The following is a 22,045-nucleotide window of genomic DNA, read 5'->3' as shown; positions in this document are numbered from 1 at the left end:
GAAGGAAGTGTCCTGAGGCTGGGGGCTGGGTGGAGTTCTGTGTCCTCTTCCATCAGCCCAGGAGGGACCTCTCCTCAAAGAAGGAGCTAGAAAGTGGTGGGACACTTTAGTGCTTAACGGTTTTCATTCGCTTTAAGAGAAAACTGCATGTCCCAGGCTAAACACCACACAGTTTCCACCCTCCTATTCACAGGTGGAAAACCCGAGCTGATGTGCAGCCTTCCAACTCAGTCCTCACGGCATCTGAGGCGCTAGTGGCCCTCTGCTGCCTCCTGCCGGTCATATGGAGAAAGCGGTCCTGTAACTATCACTAGGCCCACACTCAAAGGCTTCTAAGGACCCACCAAACGCCAGGCTCCAGGTGCAGAAAGAAGCTAGGCTTACATGAATATGGAGGGTGGTGGGTGGTGTTGGGGTAGCAAGTAAACCATCTATATAAAGGACAGCCTGTCTTTGAAGTCACCTGCTCTTTTGTGTTCCCTCACTTTCAGAGCTACAGCCTGGCTAGATGGGGTGAGGCCTCATCTGACAGCCACAATGGATGACTGTGGTAAATTTTCACACTTGTGATGTCTCAGCCCCATTTCGAATATAAACCTAACTTTCTCAGGCCGGAAGTAGGGCTCTCTCGCCTTTAGCAGTTTCCAGTTCTGCACACTCAGCCCTTCACGTGGTGTGTCTAGCTCTTCATGCCTGGTAAGCATTTCTGCTGCCCAGTCTGCTGAGCATCTGCTTCACTTGCACGGAAATCACAAGTCCGCTGCAGTGACCCATGCAACTGCATCTTACTTAGTCTAAACTCAGTAAAACTCTATAAGAAACATGTCTGCATGACACCCTGGATCTCACAGCTGCATGGAGTGTGTGTGTGTGTGTGTGTGTGTGTGTGTGTGTGTGTGTGTGTGTGTGTATTTTGGACGGGGTCTTATGTTGCCCAGGCTGGTTTTGAATTCTCTATATAGCCGACGATAACCTTGAATTCCTGATCCTCCTGCCTCTGCCTTTTTGGTGCGTGGTTGCTCTTTATTATTTCTTTTATTGAGATATGGCCTCTCTATGTAGACCAGGGTGGACTCGAACTCAGAGGCCTGCCTATCTCTGCCTCCCCGAGCTGAGCACCGTGCTGCTCTGCTGTGGCTCTCCGTTTTGACAATATAGGCAAATGTCCTTTCATCAGCAAGTGGCTATAAGGAACTCTAAGGAACTCTAAGGTCTGTAAGGAACACAGAAAGCTTTTGTGAAGGTCCCTCTCACCAGGCTCCTCTTTTAAATATCTAAGTCATGTCACGTTGTTGGGCTGCATGCCACCCCTCGAGCCTTGATGGGATTCTCCTAATGGATCAATGTCTCTCCTCTAAATGAGTGATCGACCCTACTTCCTGTCTCTACATGCGAGGAGGGTCAACCTAATGGTAACCAAGCCTCCTTCAGTTTTCCAAACAGGACAGTAGAACACTTTGGGGACTCCTCTGCATAAATCTCCCATTAGAGACATATATTTGGAATCCCCTGAGAGACGCATAGGGTGCTAGGGTTCTCCCTAGACCTCGGCAAGGTGCGAGCCAGAATCTTGGTTTCGATGGGGTCTGTGAGGGATCTTGGGAACACAGCAATATGGGTCCAATGAGCAGCGAGGCCTGGTGCTGTGCGCAGGTGCAGGCGGGCCGGGTCAGGCGGGCCTGGGCGCCCCCTGGCGGCTACCGGAGCGCCGAGACACCTTTAAGCAGGGGCGGCGGGCGCGGGCGCGGTAGCGAGTCGCTGTAGCTGCGGCCGCCGGGGCGGAGCCTGCGAGCAGCAGGTCCAGGACGCTCGAGCGCCCCGCCCCCGCGCGGGCGATGCCGAGCGGCGCAGCCGGCAGCGGGGCCCGGCGGGGCGCGCAGAGAAGAGGGCCGCGGCGCTGAGGCGGCGGAGCGCGGCCCGGCCATGGGCTTCCTGCACCAGCTGCAGCTGCTGCTCTGGAAGAACGTGACGCTGAAGCGCCGGAGCCCGGTGAGCGAGCCGCGCCCGCCCTTAGGGGCTCGCAGGCCGCGCGCCCAATTTGTTGGTGCGCTCCCCGCGTTCACGTGCAGTGCCCAGGCGCGCGCAGACCCCGGGAGGGCGCCACAGGAGACCCTGCACCGGGCCGGACGCTTCCGCGGGCTTTCGGGCCTCCGGCAGAGCGTTCGGCTAGCTGTGCCCTGGTCCGCTGACACTCGCAGCACACGGCTGAGTCACGGGCCGGCGCCCTCCGCCGCGCTTTCTGGCAGGCTGGGGTGGGGGCAGGTGGTCGCTGGACTTCAGCTAGAGCGAGGCCCAGGTTCCTGGGACAGAGCGCTGGCTGGGACACACCATTCAGCGTAGGGACTCCGAGATCTGGGCCCACTTTCTCTGGGGCCCCCAAAGGAACCTGTCTCTTCATTCCCTTTACCGATACTCTGCCCTTGGGCAAGCACCTTAGGCTGAAGCTGGTACAAAACAGCTCTCACCGCCGCTGCTACTGCCCTACTCCTCCTCATCTTCCTCCTCCTTTTTCTCCACCACTACCAGCAGCAGCAGCAGCAGCAGCAGTAACACCAACACGACCACCACCTCCACCACCACCACCATCTTCTCTTCCCTTCTTCGTCTCCTTTCCTAGCCCATCCTGGCATGTCCACAACCTTACTCCTGCTCTCTCATCCCTGGGAATGTCCTTGTGTGGACTCAACCTGTCAAATCCCAGCACCCCTTCACCCTTTAGGGCCAGTTTCTCCTGAGGATGTTCCTCTGATTTCTTCTGCCTCGGGCCTCTCTGGGGGCTGGGTTCTGCTGAGTTTCTTGGTACCAGTCTAGGGCAGCCAGGATATAGAGTGTTGGGGTAGGAGTCCTGGGTGAGGAGCAGGATGCAGGGCATGGATGGAGTTTGCTGTGTTGGTTTTCATCTCAGTCTCAGGAAGGGCAAGGGCATCCAGAGAGTCCTGGGCCAGCACAGTGTCTGAGGGCCCTTGGGATTTTCCAGGGTGGAGGCCAGAGTACAGGGACCTAAAGGAAGGACCTTAACCAGCTCATACCCAGGGACCCCTTGGGCAGCAGCACTGTGTTCTTCTTTGAGTACTTTAGATGCATACGAAACTGGTCTGTAGGCAGGGTGGGCAGCAGTCACCACCACAGCCTGGCAGGATTCCTGTGGGCACCTGGCCCTGGCCGATAGCCAGAATTGGGTATATGCTCTGTCCTGGTTGTCTGGGACTGGCTTGTGTGGGGTCTGAAAGGGCAGCCCTGTGACTATAGCTTTTGAGTCCCTGGGGGAAAGGGATACAGAGTGACGATGTAGGCATGCCTTAGTGCTTGCCCCAAGTTGCTTGTCAGGAAGACCCCTCAGGGCTTGGGAGCAGAGGCCAAAACACAGTTCCTGCACCAGATAGGAGCCTCACACCAGGCAGGAAGAAGAGGCCGGTGACTTAACAGTCAGTGGAGGTGCCCATTGCCTTTTCCCTAGGACTGACCCCTGCCTGCTAGGCGGGGTTGACCTGTAGGACTTTCCCAGATTCTCTGCTTCAACATTCCCAGAGACCAATTAGACCACAGATCCTTAACCATGGCTGAGCTCTCGGCAGTGACTTTCTTCCTCCAGGAAGACGGTCTTTGCTGGTGTCAGGGGTACCCCCGTGCAAAGCCCTTAATCTGTAGAGGGACCACAGGACTTCTGCCCTTCTCACTTCCTTCTCCCAAGTACTACCCTGCCCTGTTGTCGAGTTGCACGTGGGACGTGGGTCCACCCCGGCACCCTTAGGAGGATCGCCAGTAGCTGTGCTGCAAGCTAACATCACACTTAGGCATTACCTGCTACACTCCCCATCCCCCATCCCAGCAAGCACGAGGCTGCTCAGGCCCAGGGTGAGCATGCAGAGTCAGAGTCCCTAGGTCACTGGCCGTCACCCAGGTAAGACAGGTAGTGCTGGACCTGTGCTGTGAGCCTGTAACCAGATGCCCCTCCGTTGCCCTCTGTCTCCCAGCTAGGACTGTTTCTCCTAGCAGCTCATGCGCAGCCGTTGCTATAGTGATGGGGAGCCGGCCTGGCCTGTGCTGCAGTTACTTGGGCGGAGGTGCCCAGGGCAGGGGTGGAGGTGCCCAGGGCAGGGGTGGTGGGGCAAGTGTTGGTAGGGCTGTCTCTTGAGCTGCGGCCCCTGCCACTCTGTATGTGTGAAACACATTTGTCCTGTAGCCCTGGGTGTGCATACCACCCCCTCAGCTGGCCCTGGACTCCATCCTGGCTGGAGAGGAGGTGGAGGCTGGCACAGGCCGGGCGGGTGTACGGTATAGACAACACAGCAGGGTGTTCTGGATCACAGAGAGCTATTGTCAGAGCACACTGGGCACAGCCAGGGACAGGCTGGGCACAGCCCCACAGCACTCCTGGGAGGGGCTTTAGAGACTGCTTCAGATGGTGAAGGAGACCTGAGATGGGAGAGCCATGGAGGCTTCTGTGGTGGTGGACCCCTCTTCCTTAGGATCTCAGAGGCAGGAGCTGCCCAGAACATTTCCTGACCTTCCTCCCTGAGCTAAGGTGGGGGCAGGAATGGGTAAAGTCCTTTGTTTTCCACACAGCACAGGGGTGAGTCTGGGCCCCAGGGTTTTGGCACCTCTGGCCTACCTTGGCAGCCTAGTCCTGAGAGGTTAGGGCAGGAAAAGAGGATTTTTGCCACATGTTTTTGCTCCACGTTGGCCAGAGGCTCAGTGCTGTTGTCACTTGCTGGGCCTCGTCACCTGCTGCTCATACTAGGCCTTGTCTCTGAGTCCAGCACAAAGTTACAAGGCTGCTTCATCAGAAGAGATGAGAGATACAGCAGGGCTCATGTGGCCAAGGTGCCCTCCAGGATCGTACCCGGTGGGCCTAGCAGTCAGCAGGGAGAAGATGAGTTGGATAAATGAATGAATGGGTTGGAGGTGACCACAAACTGACTGACTTCTGACCTCTTCAAAGGGTATATGGTCCATGGTTTAACAGGCACAACCTAGGGGCCCCATTTGGTGGTACCACACAGCATTTAACATCTTGGTACACCGGGAGGGACTACAACCTTGGCTGGACCTGAGAAACCTGTGCTGACCCTTCTTAGCCATGGGTACCCATGGCTAGGCTGGCCCTTAGGGAGGTCAGGAGAGCCTAGGCCAGCACATGTTCGTCATGTCCGGCCCTGGGCAGGCAGTAGACAGACTGCGCATGGCCTCACGTGGCCCAACCTTTCCAGTGGGTCCTGGCGTTTGAGATCTTCATCCCCCTTGTCCTCTTCTTCATCCTGTTGGGACTGCGGCAGAAGAAGCCCACCATCTCTGTGAAGGAAGGTGAGGTTCAGGCACGGCCTGGGTGCGTGGGTGGGCAGGAAGGATTAGAGTCCTCTCTGTGCACGAGTCAGCCTGAGCATGTCCTCAATCCCAAGGCTCTCTGAGGCCATGGCTTGAGAGCCTGCTCCCTGTGTGGTCCCGGCCACACATGTCTTGGCTAGGTGATGGAGGTCATGGCTGGCCATGGTGCCCGTGAATGATGGAGTGCCTGTCTCTGGAGAATCAGGCATTCACTAGTCTCCTCTGTTCTGTTTTGACCTGCCCCCACCCTGCATGGTCTCTTGTCCTCCTCGGCCCGGCCTGCATGCAGTCTGTAAGTGAGCAGCCATCTCCTCCTTGCTGGCTCAGGTGGCCTGGCAGGTCCTCCTGGTGCAGCTTAAGCACCCCTACTGCTTGCATTAACATCCTCCTAGCAGCTGGGTCCTATAGAAGTCACCGCCTGTGGTCAGGAAAGGCTGGCTTATGACTCAGGGTGGTGGGGCTGTGAAGGGCCTGGCCACTTGGGCCATAGTTGGTATCCTGGTCAAGCCACTGGAGTAACTTCTTGACAGGGTATCCGTGAAGTTGCCTGGCCATGCTTTATAAGGGTGGGGTTCCTGGGTTGGGCCTGGGATAGCCTGAATGAGGCTGGGATGGCCTGCAACTTTCCCTTCAAACTCCTTAGGGCTGTTGCACTCACTCTGCTAACCGGTTGGCCCGAGAGGTCAGAGGTCACTGCCAAGGGGGTGCCTCATGTGCTACCTTGGACTCTGTTGGAAGGGGAGATAGTTGGGGCATTTGAGCATCGCACAGGCTAAGGAGTGATATGCTGGGGCTTACAGGGGAGGGGTTGGCAGGTGGCCCTCTGACCTCTGGCCTGCAGAGTCATTTGCCTTAGCACAGCTTGGGGCCAGGTGCTCTGTGCCCCAACCCTAGTCGTCCTGAAGCTTCTCGTCCTTCCTGACTGTCTCTGAATGTCTCTGGCCCTGTCTCCCTCATTCTTGATCCCACCAGCTTTCTACACGGCAGCACCGCTGACATCGGCCGGCATCCTGCCTGTCATGCAGTCGCTTTGCCCTGATGGCCAGCGTGATGAGTTTGGCTTCCTGCAGTATGCCAACTCCACGTGAGTGCCCCTACCCCATGCCTTGGGAGGCAGCTTCCCCCACCCCTACCCCATAGCGATGGCTGATGTCTTACGTTGTTCCAGGGTCACCCAGCTTCTGGAACGCCTCAATCGTGTAGTGGAAGAGAGCAACTTGTTTGACCCAGAGCGACCTAGCCTGGGCTCAGAGCTTGAGGCACTGCACCAACGTCTGGAGGCCCTCAGCTCGGGCCCTGGCACCTGGGAGAGCCGCTCAGCTAGACCTGCAGGTGTGCCCTGTATAGGGATGACTTGGGGGGTTGGGAGGGTAAGCACTGATGTCACTGGAAGCCTGCCTCATCACTCTGGGTCATGGTCCGCCTCTGGCCCTGGGACCTGTGTCTGCACCACATTGCTCCTTACCTGTGTGCTTGAGGCAGGTCCAGGGCAGTGCTGGTAGCTCTGCTTGTAGCCTATCTGGGACATCTTAGCCCCAGCTGGAGCTGGCCTCTCAGTCCCATCCTCCTGCCTGTCTAGTTTCATCCTTCTCTCTGGACTCGGTGGCCAGGGACAAGAGAGAGCTTTGGCGTTTCCTGATGCAGAACCTGTCACTGCCCAACAGCACGGCCCAGGCCCTCCTGGCTGCCCGTGTAGACCCTTCTGAGGTGAGGCGGGCATGTATCCCTGGTAGCCACGCCCCTCTGCTTCCCCCGTCACCCCTGGTTACAGTGGGGAGGGCACTCCAAGTGTACCTGAGCTCCTGTCAGGGCTCTGGAGCTGCTGCTGAGCCAGACCCCTCACAATGCAGGTCTATCGCTTGCTTTTTGGTCCTTTGCCTGACCTGGATGGAAAGTTGGGGTTCCTCAGGAAGCAGGAGCCCTGGAGCCACCTGGGTAGCAATCCTCTGTTCCAAATGGAGGTGAGGAGCCTGACTCTGGGAGAGGGGTGGAAGGAAAGGCTCTTCCTTAGTTACACATAAATTCTGGGGACCTGTGGTGTGTATGGGAAAGCAGAGGCCAGACAGCGACTCCAGTGCGCCCCAGCACAGAGCCAGTGCAGTGGATGGTCACAGCCAGGTCTTGTGCTGCCTTAGGAAGGGCCTTGCTCATTTCTTGGTGTGTAAGCTTTACCAGTCCCCTGTGCCTTGTCCCCAGGAGCTGCTGCTGGCTCCTGCCCTTTTGGAGCAACTCACATGTGCTCCAGGCTCCGGGGAGCTGGGCCGGATTCTTACCATGCCTGAGGGTCATCAGGTAGACCTTCAGGGCTACCGGGATGCTGTCTGCAGCGGGCAGGCTACAGCTCGTGCCCAGCATTTCAGTGATCTAGCCACTGAGCTCCGGAACCAGCTGGACATAGCCAAGATTGCCCAGCAGGTGAGGCCCTGCTTGCCAGTTGGCCAGCAAACCTGTTGACCAGCCTGGCGGAGGTGCTTGGAGCCTGAGGACGGGGGGAGAGGCTCCTGCTCCTAGGCCATGCATGGGACGGCTTGTCATTGAGCAGTCAGTGCATCTACACAATCTCAGACTTCAGTCTGCCCATCTCTCAGTCCAGACTCTATCTCTAGTCCTGGCCAGGACTTCCCAAACTGCAGCCCTCCCTCATCTTACCCAAGCACTGTCCCCTGCTGATAACCCCCTGTCCCACTCCTGATCTTAGTCACCTCCCTGAGCCACCTCCAACCAAGTTCACCTGTCCCCTACCCTACATTTTCCACATGCCCGTTTTTCCCCTCAGCTGGGCTTCAATGTCCCCAACGGCTCAGATCCACAGCCGCAGGCACCGTCCCCACAGAGTCTGCAGGCACTCTTAGGGGACCTGCTGGATGTCCAGAAGGTTCTACAGGATGTGGATGTCCTATCAGCCCTTGCCCTGCTGCTGCCTCAAGGTGCCTGTGCTGGCCGGGCCCCCGCACCTCAAGCTGGCAGCCTGAGTGGCCTGGCCAACAGCACCGGGGTAGGGGCAAATACAGGTCCCAACACCACCGTTGAGGAGGGCACCCAGTCACCTGTCACCCCAGCCTCTCCGGACACTCTGCAAGGCCAGTGCTCAGCCTTCGTGCAGCTCTGGGCTGGCTTGCAGCCCATCTTGTGTGGCAACAACCGGTAGGTCAGCAACAAAGGGATCGAGGGAGGGGTAGAGTCATGGGGCAGTGGGGAATCGAGACCATCACTTGGCCCTTTGCATAGACTCCATTCTGAAGGCCCCATGTGCTGTCTGCCCTGACATTTAAGTCCACTCTATGCCTGACCTGACACCTCGCCTTAGCCTGATGTTATATTGTAAGCCCTGCCCCATGGCTCACATTGAGCCATCCCCAGAGCCCCATGTCACTGCTCCTGACATCCCTGCCCTGTTCCTTCTGCTTCGTCTCTGCCAGTACCATTGAGCCTGAAGCACTCCGGAGGGGCAACATGAGCTCACTGGGCTTTGAGCAAAGAACAACGGAACCTGGGCCTTCTTGTGCACCTCATGACCAGCAACCCCAAAATCCTGTATGCACCCGCAGGCTCTGAAGCTGACCATGTTATCCTCAAGGTGTGTGGTCGGCGCGTCTGGGACAGGAGTTGTGCCTTTCTCCCCAGCAGGAGCACAAGCCCAGCGAAAGCCGGAGTGAGGGCCCTGCAGGCTGGACTCTATGTAGGACTGCTAGGAGTTAAGCTTAACCTCATGAAATCTAGGTGCTGGTGTGCCTGGTGTCCGAGGCTTAGGGTTGGGGTGCAGTGGCACTTGGTAGCTTTTCCGTTGGGAACTCCTGAGAGTTTCTGCAGAGATGGATTGCTCTGGCTAGAGTGTTCCTCATCCCTCGCCATGCTGGCTGAGCCAGGGTGGTTGTCTTCAGAGACACCCCTCCCCCTACACAGCAGTGGCAGAAATGAGCAGGTACGAGGACCACTGGAGCCTGGGGTAGGATCTGTCGGACTAGTATAAGCCAGGACTGGAAGTGGGCGTGGCGAGGCCTGGACCGTGCAGGTTTCTTTGGGAGAAATGATGGCCAGACATCAGGGGCTCTAGGGGCACGTGGAAGGATATGAGGAAGGGGCTGGGAAACGTGTGCATGGCTGCTGAGGTGGGACTCAAAATTCACATGGCTACTGTAGAAAATTATGCAGAACCTGGGCAGAAGTTTGACTGGAGTAGGGATGGTAGCTGGGTTGGTCCCTTGGGCATGTGGGAAAGTTGGAGGACTCGCAGACTGGCTTGGATCTCTCCTCCAGCCCTTTCGCCCCAAGCTTTCATTTTCTGCAGGCAAATGAGACCTTTGCCTTTGTGGGCAACGTGACGCACTACGCCCAGGTCTGGCTCAACATCTCCGCAGAGATCCGGAGCTTCCTGGAGCAGGGCAGGCTGCAGCAGCATCTGCACTGGCTGCAGCAGGTGCTGTGGGTACAAAGTGGGTGGGCACCTGCGGTGGGCTTTTCTGCCTACAGAGGTCTGAGCCACACCCTGAACTCAACTCTCACCACAGTACGTGGCTGACCTCCGGCTACACCCTGAAGCAATGAACCTGTCACTGGACGAGCTGCCCCCTGCTCTGCGCCTGGACTACTTTTCTCTGCCCAATGGCACAGCCCTTCTGCAGCAGCTAGACACAATAGACAATGCAGCCTGTGGCTGGATCCAGTTCATGTCCAAGGTGGGCCTGGAGAGCCCAGTGGTCCCCTCTCCCTCAGGCATCTTCAGGGCCAGCTCCAATGATAGCCCCTTTGCAGGTGAGTGTGGACATCTTCAAGGGGTTTCCTGATGAGGAGAGCATCGTGAACTACACTCTCAATCAGGCCTACCAGGACAATGTTACAGTGTTTGCCAGTGAGTGCCTCTCCCTCCTCCCAGGACAATGTTACAGTGTTTGCCAGTGAGTGCCTCTCCCTCCTCCCACAAGGTCCTCCGTCTCCTACAGACCTATGCCCTCACCAGCTTAGTCCCACCCTGTCCCTCCTGTTTCCCCAGTTCCATGTCCTATGTCTCTCCCTTCTCCATAGCCTGCTTCACTTTGCTACCATAACACTCCGCACACTGGCTCTGCCTCATGCCCTGTCCTTCAGTCCTGCTCCACCTTTCTGTCTGTCCCATTACCACCCCTGGAGTGCTCACAGCACAGTGTGTCGCACCCCTTCTGTGCACACCCTCCGGCCGTACACTTCATCAGCCTCCCGTCCCCAGGCGTGATCTTCCAGACACGGAAGGATGGTTCCCTCCCCCCACATGTCCATTACAAGATTCGCCAGAACTCAAGCTTCACCGAGAAAACCAACGAGATCCGTCGTGCTTACTGGCGTCCAGGGCCCAACACTGGTGGCCGCTTCTACTTCCTCTACGGCTTCGTCTGGATCCAGGGTAAGGTGCTGAGCCCAGATGGGATGCGAGGGGGCCTGGTCTTGCCCTGACACCATCTCCAACCCACAGACATGATAGAACGTGCCATCATCAACACGTTTGTGGGGCACGACGTGGTCGAACCCGGCAACTACGTGCAGATGTTCCCGTACCCCTGCTACACCCGTGACGAGTGAGTGCCAGCCTGCAGGGGTTTGGGGGTCTCCTGCAGGCCCGAGCCCCACCTCACACCGGTTTCCCCTCAGCTTCCTGTTTGTCATTGAGCACATGATGCCACTGTGCATGGTGATCTCCTGGGTTTACTCTGTGGCCATGACCATACAGCACATTGTGGCGGAGAAAGAGCATCGGCTAAAGGAGGTGGGTTGGGGCGGCTGCGGGCACCCACAGTGGGCTGTGCGAGGAGCAGCGTGGCCCTTTCCTCCGGTCTCTGCCCTGAGGAACCTTTGCCACCCCACAGGTGATGAAGACGATGGGCCTGAACAACGCCGTGCACTGGGTGGCCTGGTTCATCACGGGCTTTGTGCAGCTATCCATCTCCGTGACAGCCCTGACCGCCATCCTCAAGTATGGCCAGGTCCTCATGCACAGCCACGTGCTCATCATATGGCTCTTTCTTGCTGTCTATGCTGTGGCCACTATCATGTTCTGGTGAGTGTGGCGGGGAGCAGGGAAACCGCTAAAAGTAGGCAGACCCTCTCCTAGAGCTTGGCCCCACAGGGGAGCCCAAGTGTGCTGCAGGCCAAGAGCCAAGGGTCTCGGGGCTGACAGCTCTGTGGCCTTCCACTGCAGCTTCCTGGTGTCTGTGCTGTACTCTAAGGCCAAGTTGGCCTCGGCCTGTGGCGGCATCATCTACTTCCTGAGCTACGTTCCCTACATGTATGTAGCAATCCGTGAGGAAGTAGCCCACGATAAGATCACCGCCTTCGAGAAGTGCATTGCGGTGAGGTTTGTGGCCGGGCAGGGCCAGGAGAGGGTGTCTACCTCCAGCCCACCTACTGACACCCGTCTTTCTTCAGTCCCTGATGTCCACAACAGCCTTCGGCCTGGGTTCCAAGTACTTTGCTCTGTATGAAGTGGCAGGTGTGGGCATCCAGTGGCACACGTTCAGCCAGTCCCCAGTGGAAGGGGATGACTTCAACCTGCTCCTTGCTGTCACCATGCTGATGGTGGACACAGTGGTCTATGGCGTACTCACTTGGTACATTGAGGCTGTGCACCCAGGTACAGGCCGTCTGTAGAGGGAGCAGGGTGGGAGACGGTCGCTGGGCTTCTGCCTTCCTCTCTGTGGCATTTGGCCCTGTGGGGGATAGTTACCTCCAGGCCCTTGCTCAGCTCTCCCCTCCTGGACCCCCAGGTATGTATGGGCTGCCCAGGCCCTGGTACTTCCCACTACAGAAGTCCTATTGGCTGGGCAGTGGGCGGACAGAGACCTGGGAGTGGAGCTGGCCATGGGCACACGCACCACGCCTCAGCGTTATGGAGGAGGACCAGGCCTGTGCCATGGAGAGCCGGCATTTCGGTGAGGCTAGGGTCAGAATGTTGACTGGGTTGGGTGCTGGGTTTGGGGGTCTGAGGTGGCCTTGGTGCTGCCCCCGTCCTGCTGACTCAGCCCTGATACAGAGGAGACTCGCGGTATGGAGGAGGAGCCCACCCACCTGCCTTTGGTCGTCTGCGTGGACAAGCTCACCAAGGTCTATAAAAATGACAAGAAGCTGGCCTTAAACAAACTGAGCCTCAATCTCTACGAGAACCAGGTGGTCTCTTTCCTAGGCCATAACGGGGCTGGCAAGACCACTACCATGTGAGTGTTTAGGGACAGGAGGACAGGGTCCCTTAGGATATGGTAGATTGTGACCCCACTTTCCCCACTCCAGGTCTATCCTGACTGGACTGTTCCCACCCACGTCGGGCTCAGCCACTATCTATGGCCACGACATCCGCACAGAGATGGATGAGATCCGGAAGAACCTGGGCATGTGCCCACAGCACAACGTGCTCTTTGACCAGCTCACTGTGGAGGAACACCTCTGGTTCTACTCACGCCTCAAAAGCATGGCACAAGAGGAGATCCGCAAAGAGATGGACAAGTGAGTGCAGTGAGGGACAGACAGGACCTCATCTGCCCCGCCCCACTGCTGGGCACCACCTCTTGGGGATGCAGAACACAGGCAGTTTGACTTTGCTTATCCCACTCTGCAGGGAGACGTGGGAAAGCCTGAGACATTTCAGGGGTCCTGAGGCCTGCTATGAAGCTGGGGGCGTGGGGTTCTCAGATTCTTGGCCAGCTGCTGGGAGTCGCAGAAGAGCCAAGAATGGAGTCAGGGGTGGGGCAAGGGGGATTCCGGCTTGTCCCAGCGGTGATTGTCCTTAGCTTGCTGTGGTCAGGCTGGAAGCACAGAGGGGCCTTCCATGGGAGGGGTGTGCTGTGCGTCTGTAGACGAAGGCCTTCCCCAGGTTCCTCATGGTGGGTCTTGATGAAAGTGACAGTCCACATTTAACCTTATCATTTATTAGCCATCCATGGCAGAAAATGGATGCGTAACCCCGTTTACGGGTCCGACCTTTTGCAGGGAGGAGTGTCTGGGAAGGGAGGCTTACTGGCTAAGCCTTCAGGGCCTCTGGGTACCTCCTTAGCAGGAAAACTCTGTTTTTGGGCCAATTTGACCACGGGACATATTTCTTTTATGTGAGAAGCATGGCACATGTTCTAAGTCAGGAGTCCAGCAGGGAGTGAGGAGTTGCCTAAGCCTCAGGTGTTTGCCCACTGAGTCTCCCGGGTCTCAACCTGCTCTACCCACCAAACTTCCTGGTGTGGTTTTACGTCCCACAAGGGCATGGTGTCAGAGGGGTGTTGGCCATGAGCAGAGGCAGATGCTGTGAATGCTCGGGTGGAGAAGGGGTGAGAACGGGATGAGCACTCTCCACTTTCCACTCTACCATCATCGGGTCTTTCACCTTCCCATCCACTGCCCTCCCGTCGGGTCCACAGGATGATCGAGGACCTGGAGCTCTCCAACAAGCGCCACTCGCTGGTCCAGACGCTGTCTGGAGGCATGAAGCGCAAGCTTTCAGTAGCCATTGCCTTCGTGGGTGGCTCTAGAGCCATTATCTTAGATGAGCCCACAGCTGGCGTGGACCCCTATGCTCGACGTGCCATCTGGGACCTCATTCTGAAGTACAAGCCGGGTGAGCAGGGCAGCAGGCTGGCGTGGTGGGCGTGGTATATCCGCCTGCCCCGGTATGTGCCCTAATCTTGGTGTTTCCCGCCCCAGGTCGCACTATCCTCCTGTCCACCCATCACATGGATGAGGCCGACCTGCTGGGGGACCGCATTGCCATCATCTCCCATGGGAAGCTCAAATGCTGCGGCTCTCCCCTCTTCCTCAAGGGTGCCTACGGCGATGGCTACCGCCTCACACTGGTCAAGCGGCCCGCGGAGCCTGGCACCTCCCAAGGTCCGTGCTGAGACTGTCCTCCCTGCCCCCTGACTCCCTACCTAGGACGGGTGCAACCTTACCCTCACTTCATCATGACCATGATGGAGTCACTGGTGGACTTGGGACACTTCTGAGCCTCATCTTGACGCTTACCCACCGAGGGCCCTCCTTCCTCAGCCTCTCATGAATCCCCTTCTGCTCCTCCTTCCTTCCCAGAGCCAGGGATGGCTTCCAGCCCCTCAGGTCGTCCTCAGCTGAGCAACTGCTCAGAGATGCAAGTGTCCCAGTTCATCCGCAAGCATGTGGTTTCCTCCCTGCTGGTGTCAGACACGAGCACTGAGCTCTCCTACATCCTGCCCAGCGAGGCTGTCAAGAAAGGGGCCTTCGAGCGCCTCTTTCAGGTGTGAGGGCTGGGTGTGATGGCTGGGGACATGATGGGCCTGTGGGAAAGATGGACAAGTCACTGCCCGCTTTCCATGGCACCGGCCTCACCCAGTTTCTTTGCAGCAATTGGAGCACAGCCTGGACGCACTGCATCTGAGCAGTTTTGGGCTGATGGACACAACCCTGGAGGAGGTGTTCCTCAAGGTGTCTGAAGAAGACCAGTCACTGGAGAATAGTGAGGCCGGTAAGAGTACCCAAGGCTGGTGATCAGTCCGCTCTACCCATGGAAGGCTCCGGGGACATTGCTTCTCCTTGGCCTCTGGAAGCGGGGTCAGTATAGGCTTGTGGTGGATGGTGTGGTAGCACGGCCTCCCCGGGAATAGGTGTGTGAACTAGAGGCTTGGATCAGGGCGGGGACTGGTGTCGTGGGTGCGCACTGGGGACCGACCGAGGTACTGAGATGTTCTGGAGAGGCGTGGCCCCAAGCCCTCCCTCCCTGCCTCCCTCACTGGTCCTGTTTGCAGATGTGAAGGAGTCCCGGAAGGATGCCCTGCCTGGGGCAGAGGGCCTGACGGCTGTGGAGAGTCAAGCAGGCAACCTGGCTCGGTGCTCAGAGCTGGCACAGTCCCAGGCTTCACTGCAGTCTGCATCTTCTGTGGGCTCCGCCCGTGGGGATGAGGGTGCCGGCTACACCGACGGCTACGGTGACTACCGTCCCCTCTTTGACAACTTGCAGGACCCAGACAGTGTCAGCTTACAAGGTGGAAGCTAATGGGGAGGCTGGGGAGGGTCCAGAAGGGTGGCGTGGTCCTGGCTACTCACCCCCGCCTCTCTGCAGAGGCTGAAATGGAGGCCCTGGCTCGGGTAGGCCAGGGCAGCCGCAAGCTAGAGGGCTGGTGGCTGAAGATGCGGCAGTTCCATGGGCTCCTGGTGAAGCGCTTCCACTGTGCTCGCCGGAACTCCAAAGCGCTCTGCTCTCAGATTCTGCTGCCTGCCTTCTTCGTCTGTGTGGCCATGACTGTGGCATTGTCTGTCCCTGAGATCGGTAAGGCTGCCTGGCCCCGTGTGGCATGGGGCGGGGCTGGTCTCTGGCCTGCTGGTCTTGGCTTCATTTTCCTCCCAGCCCCCTGGAGAACAGCCCTCACCCCTCTCCTCGCACTCTGAACCTTATTCAGGGGCTCGCGAGAAGGTTCTGTCTCCTGGGGAGTCCAACCCCACACCCACAAGCTTGGCCCTCTCTGTGTTGGGAAGAGAGAACAAGGGCTGGGGACCGGGGGCTGGCATCGGGTAGTGGATCTGCTCAGGCCTTAGTGTCCCCCCCCCCAGGTGACCTGCCTCCACTGGTCCTGTCGCCTTCTCAGTACCACAACTATACCCAGCCCCGTGGCAACTTTATCCCCTATGCCAATGAGGAACGCCGCGAGTACCGGTGAGGCCGTGGGCTGCGGCGTCGAGCAGGGCAGGGCAAGAGTGGAGGTGTATGGCCCCTAACTCACTATCATGTCCTCAGATTACGGCTGTCACCTGATGCCAGCCCCCAGCAGTTGGTGAGCACATTCCGGCTGCCCTCTGGTGTGGGTGCCACTTGTGTGCTCAAGTCTCCAGCCAACGGCTCCCTGGGGCCCATGCTGAACTTGAGCAGTGGAGAGTCCCGCCTGCTGGCCGCACGGTTCTTCGACAGTATGTGCCTGGAGTCCTTCACACAGGGGCTGCCACTGTCCAACTTCGTGCCACCCCCTCCCTCGCCCGCCCCTTCCGACTCACCCCTGTCCCCGGATGAGGATTCACTGCTAGCCTGGAATACGTCCCTGCCGCCTACTGCTGGACCAGGTACTACCTCACAGAGGGCTCCTGGGGACACTGGCACGAGTGACCCATCTCACTGTGCTGCACTCTGCCCACAGAGACGTGGACGTGGGCGCCTTCTCTGCCACGCCTGGTTCACGAGCCGGTCCGCTGTACCTGCTCTGCACAGGGCACGGGCTTCTCGTGCCCCAGCAGTGTGGGTGGGCACCCACCCCAGATGAGAGTGGTCACGGGGGACATCCTGACTGACATCACCGGCCACAATGTTTCCGAGTACCTGCTCTTCACCTCTGACCGTTTCCGACTGCACCGGTGAGTTGGCCTGGAGGGACTGTGAATGGGGGGGGAGGGGGTGCCGCGCTGCAGGACCTCAGCACCCCTCCTGCCTGTCCCCCTCCTGTCTGCCTCACACAGCTATGGAGCCATCACCTTTGGTAATATCCAGAAGTCCATCCCAGCACCCATTGGTACCCGGACCCCTCTCATGGTCCGGAAGATTGCAGTGCGGAGGGTGGCCCAGGTAGGTTGCTGCCTTGGGGTTTGGGGCACCTCGTCCTAAGCCTAGTGACTCGCAGCCTGTGATCCTCGCTGAGGCCCTCGCCCCTCCCCAGGTGCTCTACAACAACAAGGGCTACCACAGCATGCCCACCTACCTCAATAGCCTCAACAATGCCATTCTGCGTGCAAACCTACCCAAAAGCAAGGGCAATCCAGCAGCCTACGGTAAGGAGAGCCAGGGTCGAGGGATGGGGGACGCGGCTGAGCTGGAGCGACATGAGGGCCTAACGCTGCCCTTCCCTGCGCAGGTATCACCGTCACCAACCACCCCATGAACAAGACCAGTGCTAGCCTCTCCCTGGATTACCTGTGAGTGAGGCAGACCGAGTGGAGGGGGGGCAGGACTGCCGGGTCCTGACAGCTCCTGGAGCTGAGTGCTGTCCTCCTAGACTGCAGGGCACAGACGTGGTCATCGCCATCTTCATCATTGTGGCCATGTCCTTCGTGCCAGCGAGCTTCGTGGTCTTCCTTGTGGCCGAGAAATCCACCAAGGCCAAACACCTGCAGTTCGTCAGCGGGTGCAACCCTGTCATCTACTGGCTAGCCAACTACGTGTGGGACATGGTGTGCCCCCGCATGGTCCCCTCCTGTCCCTGACTCCCATCCCCACGCCCGGGTCTCACCCTCCGCCTTCGCCTTTGCAGCTCAATTACCTGGTCCCGGCCACCTGCTGCATCATCATCCTCTTCGTGTTTGACTTGCCGGCCTACACGTCACCCACCAACTTCCCCGCGGTGCTCTCCTTGTTCCTGCTCTATGGGTAGGGTAAAGTGGGGAGGGGCATGGACCGTGTGTGCTATGGCCAGGGTACCCTGTGACCACCACGGCTTGTCCACAGATGGTCCATCACACCCATCATGTACCCGGCCTCCTTCTGGTTTGAGGTCCCTAGCTCAGCCTACGTGTTCCTCATCGTCATCAACCTCTTCATCGGCATCACGGCCACAGTGGCCACCTTCCTTCTGCAGCTCTTTGAGCATGACAAGGTAAGTGTGAGGGTGAGTGGGCAGCAGGGCGTGGCCTGGGGCAGCAGTGCTGAGCCGAGGCTGGCCCCCAGGATCTGAAGGTTGTCAACAGTTACCTGAAAAGCTGCTTCCTCATCTTCCCCAACTACAACCTGGGTCACGGACTCATGGAGATGGCCTACAACGAATACATCAACGAGTACTATGCCAAGATCGGTGAGTCTGGCTCTGGGGGACAGTGCAGGCCTTCAGGGGGCCACAGAGGGGTTGCCTAGTCCTTGACTCTTAAGTTCCAAGAGTGACTGGGACCTCTTGAGGCTCTCGGGCCCTGAACCAGCCGTTCCACAGGCCAGTTTGACAAGATGAAGTCCCCGTTTGAGTGGGACATTGTCACACGTGGGCTGGTGGCCATGACAGTCGAGGGCTTCGTGGGATTCTTTCTCACCATCATGTGTCAATATAACTTCCTACGGCAGCCACAGTGAGTGGAGCGTGTTGGGTGGTGCTGGGGATCCTGGGTGGGGGTGGGTGGCTCAGCCAGGCCCTGCCAACTTTACTGCCTCAGGCGTCTGCCTGTGTCTACTAAACCTGTGGAAGACGATGTAGACGTGGCCAGCGAGCGGCAAAGAGTGCTCCGTGGCGATGCTGACAATGACATGGTCAAGATCGAGAACCTGACTAAGGTGGGCCCTGAGCTGTGGGGAAGGAGGGAGGGAATGGGGCGGGTAGTGGGGCCCAGCAGTGGGGGGAAGCCAGGCCAGGCAGGAGCCCCCACCCTTTGCTGAGTGGGAAGGCTCTTTGACCAGGTGTACAAGTCTCGGAAGATCGGCCGCATCCTGGCCGTGGACCGCCTTTGCCTGGGTGTGCGCCCTGGAGAGTGCTTTGGGCTCCTCGGCGTCAATGGTGCCGGGAAGACCAGCACCTTCAAGATGTTGACTGGAGATGAGAGCACAACAGGGGGCGAGGCCTTTGTCAATGGACACAGGTGGGGTTCCTGTGCCCTGGATGCACACAGGGAAGCGTGTGTGTGTGTGTGTGTGTGTGTGTGTGTGTGTGTGTGTGTGTGTAACTGCTTCCAGGCTGCGGGGTTGGGGGGTGAGGGAGGGGGAGAGCCCGCCCCTCAGGTGCAAAGGTGTGTGTGTGGATTTAGGAGTGTGATGACCGTGGCTCCAGGGTACAGGAGGGCAGGTGTGGGGTGAGCATATCGTCCGGTATTGATCACCCTCTGTCCCCAGTGTGCTCAAGGACCTGCTCCAGGTTCAGCAGAGCCTTGGCTACTGCCCGCAGTTCGACGCCCTGTTCGATGAGCTCACGGCTCGCGAACACCTGCAGCTGTACACTCGGCTGCGAGGCATCCCCTGGAAGGATGAGGCGCAGGTGAGGATGACAGGCAAGCCGCTGCCGGGCGCCCCTAAGTTCACGTGTGGGGGTGAGGGCTGAGGGCTGGCGCTGGTGGGAATCCTGCAAGCCGTACCTGGCTTGGCCCTGCAGGTGGTGAGGTGGGCCCTGGAGAAGCTGGAGCTGACGAAGTGTGCAGACAAGCCAGCCGGTAGCTACAGTGGGGGCAACAAACGGAAACTTTCCACAGCCATCGCTCTCATTGGGTACCCTGCCTTCATCTTTCTAGTGAGTCCTGGGGTGGGACTCCTGGTAAGCCAAGGGACAGATGGCAAACCAGGTTGGGCGGGCTACGTCTCTGGCTGAGCTGACCCCTGCCCTAGGACGAGCCCACCACTGGCATGGACCCTAAGGCCCGGCGCTTCCTGTGGAACCTCATTCTGGACCTCATCAAGACAGGACGTTCAGTGGTGCTGACCTCACACAGGTGTGCCCCTCCCCCACCCCTCCGTGGGCCAGCCTCTGGCAGTCCCTCTGGTGCCAGCCTGTGCTGTCTGCCCACAGCATGGAGGAGTGCGAGGCTCTGTGCACACGGCTGGCCATCATGGTGAATGGACGGCTGCGCTGCCTGGGGAGTATCCAGCACCTCAAGAACAGGTGAGTCAAGCAGGGTGCAGAAGGCGGGCGAGCTATCAGACCACACAGGGCTCCTGGCCACACCCGTGTCCCACCAGGTTTGGGGACGGCTATATGATCACTGTAAGGACCAAAAGCAGCCAGAATGTGAAGGATGTGGTGCGGTTCTTCAACCGGAACTTCCCAGAGGCCATGCTCAAGGTAGGTGTAGTGGGATGGGGTGAGGGTGAGAGCGGCTCCTGCTCTGACGGCCCCTGACCTCCTCCAGGAACGCCACCATACGAAGGTGCAGTATCAGCTCAAGTCGGAGCACATCTCGCTGGCTCAGGTGTTCAGCAAGATGGAGCAGGTGGTGGGTGTGCTGGGCATCGAGGACTACTCAGTCAGCCAGACCACTCTGGATAACGTGAGTGTGCTGCGTGGAGTGAGGAGGTGCCCTCTTGGATCTGCCTGCACCGCTCACTCACCAGTGGCCCACCCACCGTCCACAGGTGTTTGTGAACTTTGCCAAGAAGCAAAGTGACAATGTGGAGCAGCAAGAGGCCGAGCCCTCCACCTTGCCGTCCCCCCTTGGACTACTTAGCCTGCTGCGGCCCCGCCCTGCACCCACAGAGCTCCGGGCACTGGTGGCCGATGAGCCTGAGGACCTGGACACGGAGGATGAGGGCCTCATCAGCTTCGAGGAAGAGCGGGTGAGTGGTCGCCACCCTCCCAGCAGCACTGCTGCTTGGCCTGAGGCTTAGACTGAAGAGCTATGCCTGCTCTCTGCCGGTCTGGGGCAGGCAGGGCCTCCTGCGTGTTGAGGCCTTGAGTGGAGACAGAGAAGTTGGGATGGGCAAAAACTGAATGCAGCGCCCAGAACACACTGGAAACTTTGACGATCCCAGATCGGTGGTGGGGATTGCAAGAAACCAGAGACTAGGGAGAGTGACTACCACACTGGGCAAGAGGACCACACACCATAGAGCACTTAGTGGGGAGAGGATGCTCAGGGGAGCGAGCGCCAGGACCCAGCTAAGGGCAGGTACAGTGTTAAGTGTCCCCAGTTCCCCCTGTGGTGCTGACGATGCCTTCCCAAGCTCTGTTTTCCGTTCCTCACCAGGCCCAGCTCTCCTTCAACACCGATACGCTCTGCTGACGTTCAAGAGTCACATCAGGGATGCAGCTGTTTGGGGCAGAAGTCAGGCGGTGGCCGTAGCCCCAGTCACACATGCCAGGCCCTGGAAAGGCAGGTTCAGGACCAAAGGGCCCCCGCCCTCCTCCCAACTACCATCCTCCCCGATCGTGCCAAAGGCTGGGCTGGCCCTGGGCTGCACACACCCTCACCCTGCTTTGCCTTAAAGCCTTGGGTCCTGGCCCAGCCCCTTACCCTGCCCAGCACCATCCACCTTCCCAGGGTGACATGGGCTGCCCCAAGTATCCTGTGACCCTTCTCTGCAGCGGCCGCCAGTCTACCCAGGTCAGCATCTTGCACAGATGTCTTTCATGAAAGACTGCAGTTGGGGATGGGGCAGCTTGCCTACTTATTTTGCTTTAAGAGCCTCCGTCACTCTGCTGTTGTGAAGAAGTTAGGCTACCATGGGAAGCCATGAATGTGGCTGCCTCAGCCCTGGTGGAATGGCAGGAACGGAGAAGCTGGGCTTGCTGGCTAGGTGAGGGGCCACTGCTCCCTCCCTGCCCCCTCAAGCTGCCTTTGCTCTCCCGCCCAGCTTGGCCCTTCCTGCCACCCATGTGGGAGTAGGACCTTGTATATAGCACACAGATGTTTGTTTTCAATAAATAAGCAAAAAGGACCTGTGGGAGCCTGTGCATGTGGCAGAGGGAGTGGTGGTGAAGGCAGGTGCGCTGGGCCAGGGTACAGCCACCCGGTCTGTGTACCAGTGTGAAGGAGGGGCTGCTCCAAATGGGGAGATTTATCGTTCTCCCCCTTCCCTGCCCTCACAGCCCAGACCCCTGCTCTGTGGACGGGTCCTAAGTGGCTGTGGAAGGGGTGGGGTAGTGCCGGTCACACTGCTGTCACCTCTCAGGCGGCTGCACGTCCCGGCTCAGCCTCCCCCACTACGCCTGGTACCCACAGTGAGCCTGTTTGTGCTGGGCCGTCTCTGCTTCCTGAAAACTGAACAGGGGCTCTGGAGGAGACCTCCTGGTTGGCACTGGCGTCTGGGTGCATAAGAAGACTTTCCTGAAGGTGATGGGCATCCAGTGAGATGAAGTCC

The 22,045-nt window shown here is 58.6% G+C and overlaps 1 protein-coding gene across 1 annotated transcript; it reads left to right on the top strand.

The window, feature by feature from the left end:
• The first annotated feature begins 1,841 nt into the window (after nucleotides 1–1,841).
• Abca2 (ATP binding cassette subfamily A member 2) lies at nucleotides 1,842–21,622 on the top strand. The gene is given in 50 exon segments (XM_032903098.1): nucleotides 1,842–1,989; nucleotides 5,211–5,304; nucleotides 5,615–5,617; nucleotides 6,298–6,409; nucleotides 6,494–6,657; nucleotides 6,905–7,032; nucleotides 7,176–7,286; nucleotides 7,522–7,740; nucleotides 8,102–8,469; nucleotides 8,745–8,795; nucleotides 8,797–8,902; nucleotides 9,614–9,742; nucleotides 9,834–10,001; nucleotides 10,078–10,174; nucleotides 10,529–10,702; nucleotides 10,772–10,874; nucleotides 10,948–11,062; nucleotides 11,163–11,353; nucleotides 11,495–11,645; nucleotides 11,722–11,926; nucleotides 12,060–12,224; nucleotides 12,326–12,506; nucleotides 12,580–12,792; nucleotides 13,695–13,891; nucleotides 13,978–14,160; nucleotides 14,359–14,543; nucleotides 14,650–14,770; nucleotides 15,051–15,287; nucleotides 15,365–15,571; nucleotides 15,853–15,955; nucleotides 16,037–16,356; nucleotides 16,431–16,644; nucleotides 16,747–16,852; nucleotides 16,944–17,055; nucleotides 17,139–17,199; nucleotides 17,280–17,454; nucleotides 17,535–17,650; nucleotides 17,729–17,876; nucleotides 17,948–18,071; nucleotides 18,204–18,336; nucleotides 18,421–18,538; nucleotides 18,662–18,840; nucleotides 19,091–19,232; nucleotides 19,347–19,481; nucleotides 19,577–19,680; nucleotides 19,758–19,850; nucleotides 19,928–20,030; nucleotides 20,098–20,235; nucleotides 20,321–20,521; nucleotides 20,932–21,622. Coding segments are annotated over 50 exon segments (7,305 nt in total). The 5' UTR covers nucleotides 1,842–1,923; the 3' UTR covers nucleotides 20,968–21,622.
• Nucleotides 21,623–22,045: the final 423 nt, after the last annotated feature.

This window comes from Rattus rattus, chromosome 5 (genome assembly GCF_011064425.1).
Source record: "Rattus rattus isolate New Zealand chromosome 5, Rrattus_CSIRO_v1, whole genome shotgun sequence".
Classification (NCBI taxonomy): Eukaryota; Metazoa; Chordata; class Mammalia; order Rodentia; family Muridae; genus Rattus; species Rattus rattus.
This window is presented reverse-complemented; position numbering and strand designations above follow the sequence as displayed.